This window comes from Trachypithecus francoisi, unplaced genomic scaffold (genome assembly GCF_009764315.1).
Source record: "Trachypithecus francoisi isolate TF-2019V2 unplaced genomic scaffold, Tfra_2.0 Lachesis_group5, whole genome shotgun sequence".
In the NCBI taxonomy this organism is placed as follows: Eukaryota; Metazoa; Chordata; class Mammalia; order Primates; family Cercopithecidae; genus Trachypithecus; species Trachypithecus francoisi.
The window spans coordinates 113,159,437-113,173,282 of record NW_022681470.1 but is presented as its reverse complement, the minus strand read 5'-3'; the positions used below and the strand labels follow the sequence as shown (position 1 = coordinate 113,173,282).

The 13,846-nt window shown below is 44.1% G+C and overlaps 1 protein-coding gene across 4 annotated transcripts in view; it reads right to left on the bottom strand.

The window, feature by feature from the left end:
- AKNAD1 (AKNA domain containing 1) overlaps nt 1-12,887 on the bottom strand; it is a 40,726-nt gene extending 27,839 nt beyond the window's left edge. For all 4 annotated transcript variants that reach the window (XM_033198723.1, XM_033198725.1, XM_033198724.1 and 1 more), the window contains exons 1-5: nt 12,724-12,887; nt 7,730-8,825; nt 5,618-5,657; nt 4,923-5,071; nt 4,763-4,825 (exon numbers count right to left, since the gene is read on the bottom strand). In XM_033198723.1, the coding sequence (XP_033054614.1) occupies nt 4,763-4,825; nt 4,923-5,071; nt 5,618-5,657; nt 7,730-8,722 (1,245 nt within the window). In that variant the 5' untranslated portion in view covers nt 8,723-8,825; nt 12,724-12,887. The remainder of the gene's footprint in view (nt 1-4,762; nt 4,826-4,922; nt 5,072-5,617; nt 5,658-7,729; nt 8,826-12,723) is intronic.
- Nucleotides 12,888-13,846: the final 959 nt, after the last annotated feature.

The window sequence follows — 13,846 nt, the reverse complement described above, 5'->3', positions numbered from 1 at the left end:
CATTGAGAAAAGAGACTGTGGTTTAGAGTACTTAGCCAAAGGCCGGGCACAGTGGCTCATGCCTATAATCCCAGCACTTTGGGAGGCTGAGGTGGGCAGATCACTTTAGGTCAGTAGTTCAGACCAGCCTGACCAACATGGTGAAACCCCATCTCTATTAAAAATACAAAAATTATCCAGGCATGGTGGTGCATGCCTGTAATCCCAGCTACCCGGGTCGTTGAGGCAGGAAAATCACTCGAGCCCGGGAGGCAGAGGTTGCAGTGAGCCAAGATTGCGCCACTGCACTCCAGCCTGGGCAACAGAGCAAGACTGTCTCTCTGTCTCTCTCTCTCTCTCTCTCTATTTTATAGATAGATAGATAGATAGATAGATAGATAGATAATATGTAATAAATATATAATATATATATACACCAAAGCCAGAACTCTGGAGTACATATCTATATATGTATATATAGATATAGAGAGAGACCTTTGCCAAGGCCCAGTGGAAGGAGTGCGACTTAAATCTCTGGAGGGCCTGGACCAGGCAGTATCCATGAAATAGAGAGGAAGGGATGAACTGGGGAGAGGTTGCCCAGGACAGAAACATAGCTCAGTGAGGTTATAGGATCACACACAACTGGGTTCAAGTTCAGACTCTGTCACTTACTCATTGTATGATTTTAGTAAACTTTTAGTAAACTGTCTAAGCTTCAGTTTCTACATCTGTAAAATTAAGGTAATAGTCTTTGCCTCATATTATAAAAACTAAATGAGATCATGCATTGTGCCAGGACTATAGTACATACTTGACAGATTATTAATTCTTCTTCTTATTTTTTTTTACTTAAGATGGAGTCTCTCGCTCTGTCACCCAGGCTGGAGTACAGTGGTGCAATCTTGGCTCACTGTAACCTCTGCCTCCCAGATTCAAGCAATTCTCCTGCCTCAGCCTCCCAAGTAGCTGAGATTACAGGCATGCACCACCATGCCCAGCTCATTTTTGTATTTTTAGTAGAAATGGGGTTTCACCATGTTGGCCAGGCTTGTCCCAAACTTCTGACCTCAGGTGATCCACCTGCCTTGGCCTCCCAAACTGCTGGGATTACAGGCATAAGCCACCACTCCCAGCCAATTCTTATTAATATTAAAAATGAATAAACAAGAGTTTGGAAATATATTGGCTAAAGGGTGTATAAAAAACAGCAGTTGTGGCAGATGTTTTACATTTCTCCCCAGGTTCATCCTCTGTCTTTCTCTGTGCTGACCTTTAATGGACTGCACCACAGGCTCCCCTGGGCTCTGGCTTTGGTTGGTTTTAGTCAATGGAAGGCAACAGCAGGAGAGAGGTATTGGAGGATGAGATGGGAGTCTTTTCTTCCTCCCTGTGCCGTCATGGAATTGACTCTGTCCCTCCACCAAAGCCACAGGGCTTGTCAGCTAGTCCCACAGTGACAGCTGCTCTCTTTAGGCTCCAGGACCTGCTTTTCCTGTGCTCCTTCAGGTCAAAGGGGAGCTCCCCACAGGTCCTTCCAGGAGATGCTTTTCCATCCCTTATTGGTTTCCCTTAGCCTTGCCCACACTGTTGTAAAATAATGCCTTTGTTAAACTCTCCTCGGTTGCACCATTTAAGAAACCAACTGGTCCCTGCCAGAACACTGACACCGTAAATCTCACAGACAGTGCTTGAGTTTCTAAGCTTGGGAAGTGACAAGAATGTGGTAGACCTGACTAAACTGAGGAATTTGGAAAGGCTAACAGGCTCGAAGATACCGATGTTGGACAAGGTAGAGTTTGCAGTGAGGGTGGGATATCCGAAGTGAGGATAGACACAAACATTTGGAACTATAGATGAGAAGTCAGGACGAGTAATTTAGGAACTGGAAGCCTGAAAATGGCAGCTGAGGCCCTGAGGGGGAATTAGGTGTTCAAGGGAAAGAGGGTAATGAGAAAAGAGATAAAAGCTAATCATGAATTATAATTCAGGATCTTGGAATTTAAATTGTGTTATGTTGCAGAAGATAGGGCACAATTTTCTTGGCAGAAATGTGCCTCACTGAATTCTCATAACAACTCGGAAAGGGAAGACATGCTGTAACCTGTCTACAGTTGTGTAACCAATAAGTAGGGGCGCGACATCCGCTCCAAAATCCAAATGCTTTCTGCTGCATGGTGCTGCTCAGGCTGAGGCGGTTGCTTGTCGCCCTTTCTGGCTTCTTTCAAGACTGAACCACCTGGGCCCGGAAGTCCCAGACCACAGGCTGATACTGTCAGGAGCCACCTTTACTCTCCTCTCGGTCAGCAGGGATCCCCGCATACCCGATAACATCAGGAAGAAACCTCCAGGCTTCCGAAGGCTCCTGACCGAACCGGTTCTCTCTGCTTTGCTCAGCCCTTTAAAATTCTGTGTTCTTCCAATTCCTGAAATCCTAGCTTTCTGGAGATCTTGTTTACCTGTTGTTTCTTCCGTAATCCCTGCAATCTGGCTTCCAGATCCACCACTTCATTCAAAACCAGGCTTGCCAAGGACCCTTATAACCTCTTAATTGCCAAATCCAATGCACTTCTTATTTGAGCCCACTCCCCTCTCCTGCAAACCCTCTTTTCTCCTGGCTTCTTCGCCTCTGCTCCTCCCCAGCTGCCGTTTCCCTGGAGTCTCTCCTGGGCCCTCTTCACTTCTCACTCTGTGTATTTTGCCTGGCCCGTCTCATCCACTCCAGTGTCAACCCACAACTATCCCCAAATCTACATTTTTCATCCAAACAGTTCTGCAGGCCAGATCCACTGGTCTAACTGCCTACTGGGCCTCTCTACTTAGATGTCCCAAAGGTAGCTCAAACTCAAAATGCCCCAGACTAAACTTGACATCTTGCCTCCTGCTTGCCTTCCATACCCGTTCGAAATGGGATCCTCTACTTTTATTCCTGACCTTGGTTACCCAAGCCAGAAATCTGGAGCTCATCCAAGCCTCTTCCCTTGCTCTATTCAGCCCTTTCCATCTGCCACCATTTCCCTAAACCCTCAGATTTGTCCCCATCTCCATCCTCATTGCCAGTTTTGATTCAGGCCCTCCTGACTTGTTACCTGAATTCTGGCTTCCTAACCAATCTCTGTGCCTTTAGCCTTGCCCCCATGGTACTTCCCATTTGTCAGCTTGAAAACCTTCAATGCAGCCGGGCGCAGTGGCTCAAGCCTGTAATCCTAGCACTTTGGGAGACCGAGGCAGTGGGAGACTGAGGCAGGTGGATCACCCTGAAGCCAGCAGTTCAAGACCAGCCCAGCCAACATGGTGAAACCCCATCTCTACTAAAAATACAAAAATTAGCCAGGCATGGTGGCGCACACCTGTAACCCCAGCTACTTGGGAGCCTGAGGCAGGAGAATCACTTGAACTTGGGGAGTGGAGGTTGCAGTGAGCTGAGATCACGCCACTGCACTCTAGCGTGGGTGACAGAATGAGACCCTGTCTCAAAAACAAACAAACGAACAAACAAAACAAAATCTTCAACGCTGCCCAATTACTCAGCCTCAGGCATGGCTTAAAGGCCTTCATCATGTACCCCTGTCCACCTGTTCCATCTCCTACCCCACGCCTGTGTCATCACATGCTCCCCAGTGCCGTATGGTAAATCACAGTGCCCACAGCTCCTCACGCTGGCAGCGCTTCCTCACCCCTGTGCCACTGCACCTGCTGTTTCCTTTTTCTAGAATACTCCTTGATCTCCTTCTGCCAAGCTCATCCCTATTCCTCCTGCAACACCCAGCTCAGAATTGACTTCCAGGAAGCCTTCCAAATGTCCCCTCACTGGCAAAGGTGAGCCTCTTCCAGGCTGCCATTAGCATTCTCTGTAACATCTCTCCAGCTGCATTTTAGCTGCCTGTTTACCAGTCCACTGTTCCTAAGAGACTATAAGCCACTTGAAAAAGGAATTGTTTATTCATCTTGAATTCCTAGTGCCTGGTACAGGGTCTGGGACATACAAAGTGCCTGATAAATGTTTGTTGAATGAGTGATTTAATTAACATGATGAATGAGAAAATAATCAACTTTGTCTTTTGCCATTTGGATCCCCTAGTTTTTGTCCATGCTGCTGGGTTTCTGAAGCACAGCCCTCTCTAAACCTTGCTTGTGCCTACATCAGAACTTCTGACCTTATCCCTTGTTGATGAGCCAATGGCCTCAACTACATCTTCAACGTCAGCATATTTCTGGTTCTCCCAGCCTTACCTTTCACCCCATTGCTCCACCCCACTTCCCATGATCCTGGCACTGACAACAAGACTGCCGTGGTGATGACGTAAATTAATGGTTTGATTAAATGCAGCAACTAGCGAGGATGTGAAAGTAAAAGATTTTGACCTGAAAAACATTGCTTCAAGGTTGATTTTATGAGTATTCAAAGTCATATTTAATTTCCAGGCAATGGCAATTTTTATAACCTGAATCCACCAGTACCCATCAACTGTGGACAGGCCCACCCTTTATAACTGATTACAGGTTCTCCTCTTGAAACTCCCATGGTGTCAGATTAATTATGAGTAACTGGCAAGGAGTAACAGCCATAAGTAATAGATCCCCTGAGAAGGAAAGAGGGCTAAATAGAGAGAGAAACAGAATTCTAAGCTCTTTTAGCCCCCATAAACAAAGATGGTTTAATCTTTAGCAAAACATTTCCACTCCCGTCACTGTAGAGAAAACGTGGCACTATAAAGTTATTTGTCTTTATCCAAGCCAAATTCTCTAATCAAGATTTTAAAAACAGGATAAAATTCATTACCAGCTTCTTGTCTTGCAAATGATAAGGAGAGTCCTGTTTTATTGTTTTGGAAAATTCTTGTACCTGCAGTGAAAAAATTACAGTCTCTCATTAATGGCATGGTGTCTCATATATGAATTTGGCTACTGATATTATTTATAACAAGCTTTAAAAGTGTTACTTTAGTCTTCAGTTGATCAGTCTGTTCTTTTAACTTCTGACACATCTGTCTCCCTTGGGATATCTTTTGAAATATGTAAGAAGAACTTGAGGAAGTGCCTTTCTGAGAGGTTGGTGACAACTTAGAGAGACTTGCCTCCGATTCTATTCCTATACAAGAAAGAATACATTTGGGCTACCATTCATCTCAGCTTATCACAGTTTTATTAAGAACTGAAAACAGGAAGTTGTTGCAGTCACCACAACTTACTATTTTAAAAAATATTTTTTTTTCAAAATATATGTCTAGGCCAGGCACAGTGGCTCACACCTGTAGTCCCAGCACTTTGGGAGGCCAAAGCAGGGGGATCACTTGAAGCCAGGAGTTCAAGACCACCCTTGGCAATAAAGTGAGACCCCAACTCTACAAAAAAAAAAATTATCTAGGTGTGGTGGCATGCACCTATAATCCCAGCTACTTGGGAGGATGAGGTGGGAGGATCATTTGAGCCCAAGAGGTCGAGGCTGCAATGAGCCAAGATTGTGCTGCTGCACTCCAGCCTGGGGCGACAGAATGAGACCCTGTCTCTAAAAGATAAAAACAAAACACATATGTATACATATATACACACACATATGTATACATATATACGCACACACACATGTATACATACATATATATATAGCTCTCTCAAAGAAGTTTTAAAACATTAGTACCTGTGAGAAGTTCTTGGTGGATATGTACTGTGGGCTCCATCTGCACAATTAAAGGGTAAGAAAACATTACTGTCGATATTGATCAATGACACCACTATTCAGAATGACCCAACATGTTCTGTCATCATAGAGGCAGCCCAGGTTTGTAGTGAAGAGCTGGGACCATGATGCCAAGGTTGAATTCCACTCTGACACTTACTTGCTGGGCAACCCAAGTAGTTGTCTCATCACTTATAAGCCTGCAATTCCTTGGCAGGAAAATGGGGATATTAAGTGAACCTACCTCAGGTGGTTGTTATGAGGATGAAATAGCTACCATAGTATCAGGCAGGTGGTAAGCATTTAACAATACATGTTATTTGTTATCACCATTGTGTTTCATACTAGTATGTGAAATGCTGAACTGTTTCTCCTGAAACTAGACCATAAGCTTCATAAGGGTAGGGACCATTGCTAGTCTTGTCACCAGCTCTGTTGCTGGTGCTCTCACTAACACAAAACACATGGTAGCCACACTCTAGAGAATAACAGAGGATGTATTAAGTTCCAAACTGCGTCAAGACAGTGATGGTTTTCTGCCCACCACAGGCTAATTGAACAGTTTAAATTCCAGGGTGATTCACCTTGGGGGGTCTTCCCTTTGTTCCCAACAGATAAAGCTCAGAAATATGCTAGTGCCAGACAGTTGGTCAAAATAGACTATGGTCTTTCTAGATATCCCAACTGTATGATGGATATGAAACCTGCAGGGTCCAATTCGCCAATCTGAATTGACAGGACTGGAAAAAATCAGATACCTGACCTTGAACCCGCATACCAGAGGGAGATGAGACTGATATCCATCTGCTCCTGCTAACCACGGGGCACTGAGAACTGGACACAACGAGGATGTTCTCCTGCAAGCAGAACAAGGAACCCCGACACTCCCCAATACCACGGGGGTGCAGGTTTCTGTCAGACTCAGAGAGCATCCCGGTCATGGCCAGGTGGGCTCAGGTTTGGATGCTCAAACTCCCCAGAGCATTCAGTTGAAAGAGAGGGGAGCTAAAGCATGAAAATGGAAATGGAAATTTAAAAAAGAAAAGAGAAAAATAACTTCCAAGGTTAGGTTATAGAAAAAGAGAGAGAGAGAATGGAAATGGAAACAGGCAGTGTAGTTCAGTCCAGGACACTTTCATATAAGGCTCAAAAGACAGATCATGCACTGTAGGAAAAGTACCAGAGAACTAAAATGTTTATTTTGATTGTTAATATGGATTTACCTTACTATTGGGCCTCAACAATCAATGAGATCCGGAGCCTCAGCATGTTGGGAAGTTGGTGGGGGAGTGTGAGAAGATGGGGTAAGGGAAAGGGGGAAATAGCATAAATTAAGCATTAACAAAGTTTTGTACCAAATGATTACTAAGATAACAAGCTTGAAATCCATTACTAACGATCTTAATTCCATTCAACTTAGCATTAAGAACTAAGGGCATAATGTACATAAGACAGGAGGCCCGGCCTCTGGGGGAAGTTAGGCAATGGAAAGACAAAGATAAGGTTGCTGCCCTCCAGAGCCTTAGAATCTAGTGAAGGAAGCAGATGCTTCTGCTATTATGATCCAAAGCAGGCTGAGATACACACTCTGATGGAAGGACTAAACAAACAAGTGTGGAAAAGATTGTGACGTGGGAGACCTGAAAAGTTATGTGGCCCAAGGGGCAATTGAAGGAGGCCATGAAAACAAGCAGGTCTTTTGTAAGTCAAGATGGGATGTGCCATGCGAGGCAGGAACTCAGAGAGCTCAGGGCCTGGGAAGAGGTTCTGGACCAGCCAGGCAACTGCAGACGACTCCTGAAGGAGGGCAGCTAAGTTTAAGTGAGGAGAGCCAAATTCTGGCTTGCGGAATTTGGATTCTATTCTCTTATATGTGTTTGTCAACATGGCCCCTGATGCTTCTCGTGAGGACCCTGAGAGTCTGAGTGGCCACGTCACTCACCCAGGGTGACCCAGGGTGCTGAATGAAACCTTGGAACCAGAACCAAGCTCTATTTGCCCTCCAAAAATCCACACTGAAAGAGATGAGCAGTGATCCCAATGAATGTATTCACAGGAGACCGTTTCATTTACCTGGATTTGTTGTGAAGGTTCAGTGGTTTCCCCTTTCTGCTCTTGACGTTGTTTTTCAACACAGTTTGACTCAGGCGTGGTTTCTAAAATATCTTGCACAACAGCGGGTTTCTCTCTCAACTTAGAAGAAAAGCTGGCTTGTTTAGCTATTGCAAGTGGTTTATTAATTATGTTATTTTTAGGATTTTTCACTTCGGGAGCAATCTTAGAGAAATCAGGGAGCTGGTAATGAACTTGACCTTGGCCATATTTGAACCTGTTGCCCGAACTTGCTTTTTCAGTATGCTGTTTCTGGGGTGCTTGCCCTTGATAACTGTTTTGTTTCTCACCTGGACCCCTGATTTGAGTTCGAATATTTACATTTTCTTGATGGCTGCTATCTCCAGCAGCCACTGTCTCTTCTAAATCAGAGGTATTTTCTTCTGTCATGGTGGGAGAACCAGGCTTATTGCTGTTTGCACCATCCCTTTTGGGGTTGAGTTGGTCAGTGAGTTCTGGGGTTTGTTCTTTTGGCCAAGAATTCTTATTACAACATGAAATAATACTTTTAATAATAGCTTCCTCTTCAAAACTGTCGGCATTTGAGATCTCTGGGAGGGTTTCACAATCAATGCCTTGACCTCGTAAGAATGGCTCTTTGGAAAGATGATGAAGTAAAATATTAGAAACGCTTGACTTAGAAGCATCTCCTTCATTTGCTGGAATACGAAGAGCTGCAGTGCATTGTTTCTCTTTCTCATCTTTTTTGTTGGCAGCATTTTCAGTAATTTTACCCAGGGGCATGGTCGTAGCTGTATTTCCACAAGTCTCATTATGCATAGCCTTCTCTTGAGGGTCATCTGCTATGAAAATAATTTGACTTGAGACTTCAAAGGCATCATTTTTTGAGGTGAAACTGTAATCATTGCATATCTTAATCTGAGAGAGGTCCCCATCATAAGGCAAATCCTCCTGCTTACAAGTCGTGTCTTCTGAAAAGTCAGCCTCATCCATGTGTGTGCAGCCCGATCTCTCTTGTCCTCTGCCGCCTGAGCTGGCTGCTGTCTATTGTAACAATAGCTCTGGTTCTCACTGACTGTCTTCACTGTGTGCTATTCTGTGTGAAATAAGAACAGCCTCGTTGTTAAATCTATTGGAATAATGTATACAACTATGCCAGAACAAAGTGGATGTTTTTTAATTAGAAAAATTCAGTTACAAACAGGAAGGCAGAAAGCTCAGCCACAAGCTGACCCATCCTCAATCCACACTATCTTAACACAATCAGTAGTATCAAAGCAAGGAATGGGAAAAAAAAAAGGAGAGTGTTACATTTTTCATCTATTAAATCTTGAGAGAGACATGAGTCTACAGTTAATGGCCAAATATTTATCAACCTCCATTAGGAGATATTATTTGGAATTTATTCTCCCAAAGTAGGAACTTGGGATGCAAGTAAAGGATTGATTTTTTTTTAACTACCAGAACCACGCCTTGACCATGTGTCACTGACAGTCTTCTAAGCCGTATGGCGCTGGAAGCCGGCCTAGCTCACATGTAACACCCATCTTCTCCATTCTGGTGCTTTTTCACCTGTCCCTCCAGACCTTCTGGTCCCCTTCTGACTTTCCCTTGCATGTCTGAGAAGGGCAGAGAAGGACTTACAGAAATATGACCAAAGGGTCAGGCGTGGTGCCTCACACCTGTAATCCCAGCACTTTGGGAAGCCGAGGCAAGCAGATCCCCTGAGGTCAGGAGTTCAAGACCAGCTTGGCCACCATGGTGAAACCCCGTCTGTACTACAAATACAAAAAGTTAGTTGGGTGTAGTGGCGCACACCTGTAGTCCCAGTGACTCGGGAGGCTGAGGCAGGAGAATCGCTTGAACCTGGGAGGCAGAGGTTGCAGTGAGCCAAGATCAAGCCACTGCACTCCAGCCTGGGTGACAGAGAGAGACTCCGTCTCAAAAAAAAAGAAAAAAGAAAAAAAAAAGAAATGTGACCAAGGGACAAATAGGCTTTCAAACACCTACAGGCCAGTCTGCAGCCAAATGTCACTTGTCTAATTTGGACTCAGGCAGGAACCTAGTCAGAGAGGCTGCCTTCCCTGATCCCCTGCCAGCCACCACAGCCCACGCAGCAGTCTGGTGGTCCCAGAGTCTTTGGGGATATTCCTGAAAATGGCTGGAGTAAAACCAGCTGCCATTTGGTATGAGTCCTATTTTCTCTTCTTTAAACAAAATTCAAAGCACCCATTCAGATATCTCTTCCTGATTTGTGAACTTTTGGGATAATTCCTCAGAAATGTAAAATTATCTCAAGTTTTAGGTGGAGTAACTGAGGTTCCCTCTTCCCTGGGGCACCAGCCCAGGGTGACCACAGCCGCTGGCAGCTTCCCTTGCCCAGACAATGATTAGGTTGGGTGAGCAGATCTCTGAGGTTCTCTCTCCAACCAAATTTTTAGGAGTCTATAAACTGGTGATTTATTAGGTAACCTCAAAAGCTAAAATCATATGTTTGACCAAAATAAAAGTTTTTTGAACTAAGTCGTCCAAGAAAAAAAGGAGTACAAACTAAATGTGGTAGAAACATCTGCGAGACATTGTACAAAAATCTTAATTTATAGACACATGCCAATGTTAGAGAATCCAAATTAAACAGATGCTCTGTTTAGACAGGTGGAGAGAAAGGAGAATATCACGGCAGGATTATTTTAAATCATTTAAAGAGGGTAATATTTAGTATAAAGTAAGGCACATCCTCGTGAAAAGAATTACAGGCTACTCTAACCCAAGTTGAAGAACAAAGGAAAACACTTCCCAAGAAAGTGAAAGGCACAGTGGGAAAGCAGAAGCAGAGAGGCATGGATGTGAATTCTCTGCCTTCTCTACTTTCTAGCTGTGTGTCATCTGGCAAGTTATTTAACTCTTGTGAGTCTCGGTTGGTTGCCTTTTCTGAGAAATAGGACTAGCAATACCTGAGACAAAGCACGTAAAGTACTCGGCATAGGGCTTGGCACAGAGTGAGAATTCCATACATTGTTGTTGAAAAATGAAAACACAAAACCAGTCTCAGTATTGGAATACTGAAGAATGCCCAGGTCCAGGGGTGAGGCACTCCTTATCTGTGGGGATATTTAAAGGATAAAGGAAGGAATTGCATATGTAAAACATAATCTCGGCCAAGCAAGGTGGCTCATGCCTGTAATCCCAGCACTTTGGATGGCTGAGGCAGGTGGATCACAAGGTCAAGAGATCGAGACCATCCTGGCCAAAATGGCAAAATGCTGTCTCTACTAAAAATACAAAAAATTAGCTGGGCGTGGTGGCGCACACCTGTAGTCCCAGCTACTCAGGCTGAGGCAGGAAAATCACTTGAACCCAGGAGGTGGAGGTTGCAGTGAGCCAAGATCACACCACTGCACTCCAGCCTGGCGACAGAGTGAGACTCTATCTCAAAAAAAAGACATAATCTCTACAAGAACGTTAAGACAATTTTAAAACTCAACCTGTAAATAAATATATTTGAAGATAAAAAAAAAAAATCAGGCCGGGTGAGGTGGCTCACGCCTGTAATCCCAGCACTTCGGGAGGCCGAGGCAGGTGGATCACTTGAGCTCAGTAGTTCGAGACCAGCCTGGTCAACATGGCGAAACCCGTTTCTACTAAAAATACAAAAATTAGTCGGGCATGGTGGTGCACCCCTATAGTCCCAGCTACTCAGGAGGCTGAGGCAGGAGAATCACTTGAACCCGGGAGGCAGAGGTTGCAGTGAGCCAAGATCATGCTGCTGCACTCCAGCCTGGGCGATAGCAAGACTCTGTCTCAAAAATATAAATAAATAAATAAATAAGTAAATAAATAAATCACTAAGCAATTTTAAACAAAATTTTGTCTCATTTTTTAGAACAAAAAAAAAAAACAAAGAGAGTATCTTTTTTTTTTTTTTTTTTCTTGAGACAAGGTCTCATTCTATCACCCAGGCTGGAGTGCAGTGACACCACCATGGCTCACTGCAGCCTCAACCTCCCAGGCTCAATTGATCTTCCTCCCTTAGCCTCCTGAGTAACTGGGACTACAGGCGCACACCACCACACCTGATTAATTTTTAATTGTTTTTTGTAGAGATGGAGTTTCACCATGTTGTTCGGGACGGTCTTGAACTCCTGGGCTCAAGTAATCCACCTGCCTCAGCCTCCCAAAGTGCTGGGATTACAGGCACGAGCCACTGTGCCCAGCCTGAGAGTATGTTTAAATGCCTACAGAGAGAATGGAAGAAGAAAATAAATTCTAGTTTTGCAAGACTTTTAATGACCCAAGCAACAGCCCCAAAGTTATCCTCATGCTTTCTTTACATTTTCAGGAGCTCATTGCCAAACTCCATAGCTTTGTTGTATAGAAAGGAAAGATACTTTGTTGGCCAAATTCCCACTTTTAAAGTATAATTCCACTAAAACTGATACAATTTGAATTTTGCTCTGGCTCTTAAGAAAAAGAAAACAAGGCCAGGTGCAGTGGTTCATGCCTGTAATCTCAGCACTTTGGGAGGCCAAAACAGAAGGACTGCTTGAGGACAGGAGTTTGAGAACAGCTTGGGCAACAAAGCAAGACCCTGTCTCTACAAAAAAAAAAAAAAAAATTAAAAATTAGCCAGGAGTGGTGGTACGTGCCTGTAGTCCCAGCAACTTGGGAGGCTGAGATGGAGGATCAACTGAGCCCAGGAGATCAAGGCTACAGTGAGCAGAGATCACACCACTGCATTCCAGCCTGGGTGACAGAGCAAGACCCTGTCTCTCTCTGTCTGTCTCCCTCTCTCTCTCTCTCTCTCACACACACACACACACACGCACAGAGAGAGAGAGAAAGGAAAAGAAAAAGAGTGAGACACCATCAAGATAAACCAGAAGCCTGAGGAACACTCTCGTTACATACATGAAAATAGCTTCTGTTGTTATTATTATTTGTGTGTGTGCATGAAAAATATCAAGAGGATTTTTCTGGAAAAGGACAGTCCATACCCTTAGCGTTGTAATGAGCTTGTTTCAGATAGCTTGAGGAACTGGAGCATCTTCCCATGTCAACACTTGAAATCCAAAGGCACACCCAAAGAGGTTCCGGTCAGAATCCAACAGAACCTTTCTGTAGAATCCAGTTGATTTTCTGAAGTCAGGTGACTACATTTGGGGCCACGCCTGCTTATGCAGCTATCCTGACCATTGTGTGCTCAGCAATACCTCACAAGTCACTCTGAGATGAACACTTTGAGCAAACAGGGCCAGGACATCACAGTGGCCCAGGCTGTGAAAACACTTCAGGCCAGTCCCTGAGCAGGAATGAACAACAAGGTGGTCACCATGCTGACAGCTATTCCCTGTGTGATTTACTTTATCATGAAGTCTAAATTTGATGCTGAAGTGCTAGCCTAAGCTCACTAACCTGCCAACTTAGAGAAGAAGGTAACCATGGCTAGGATGACTGGGAATCTGATGGACTCAATTAAGAATTTCTACAGATGGGAAAACCAAAACTCCTTACTGGCAAGAAGCCAAAGGTGGTCTGCAAATTGTGGTAGGTGACAATTCTTCTATTTACTAAGCCCATTTTGTGATAACACAGTTTTCCATATTGACAGGATTGTTTTAATCACCAAAGGAAAACCGTGGGGCCATGTTCCTGTGACAATCTCTTTATCTCATTCCCAACATCCTCTGTTCTGTGTTTAAACCTCTACAAACCAGGCAAACTGGGGACGATGTGTAGGACCCAGACATGGAGAAGAAAGCAGGCATTGTTTCTATTCACCCTGCTCTGCCCTTCCACTAAAGTACCAGTTAGCACAACCACGTAACACTCACAAGTCCTACACTTCTAAGATCAGCCCTACTGACTTTGTCATGGTAAGAGCTGGCTGTTGGAGGCAGTGGTTCAACAACCCGAATTCTGATTATTCCTTTTTGTACCTGTCATTTAGAATGTGAATAGTGTACAGCTAAAAGCTTTAAGTACATTATCCATCAATAATTTGTGCTGCACAAAGCAATATGCTGCTCTGTCTTCAAACAACACAATGCTACAGTCAACACAAAGAGGCAAAACCATGGTAATATGGCAATTGCAATAGAAACTCACCAACAACTTGGA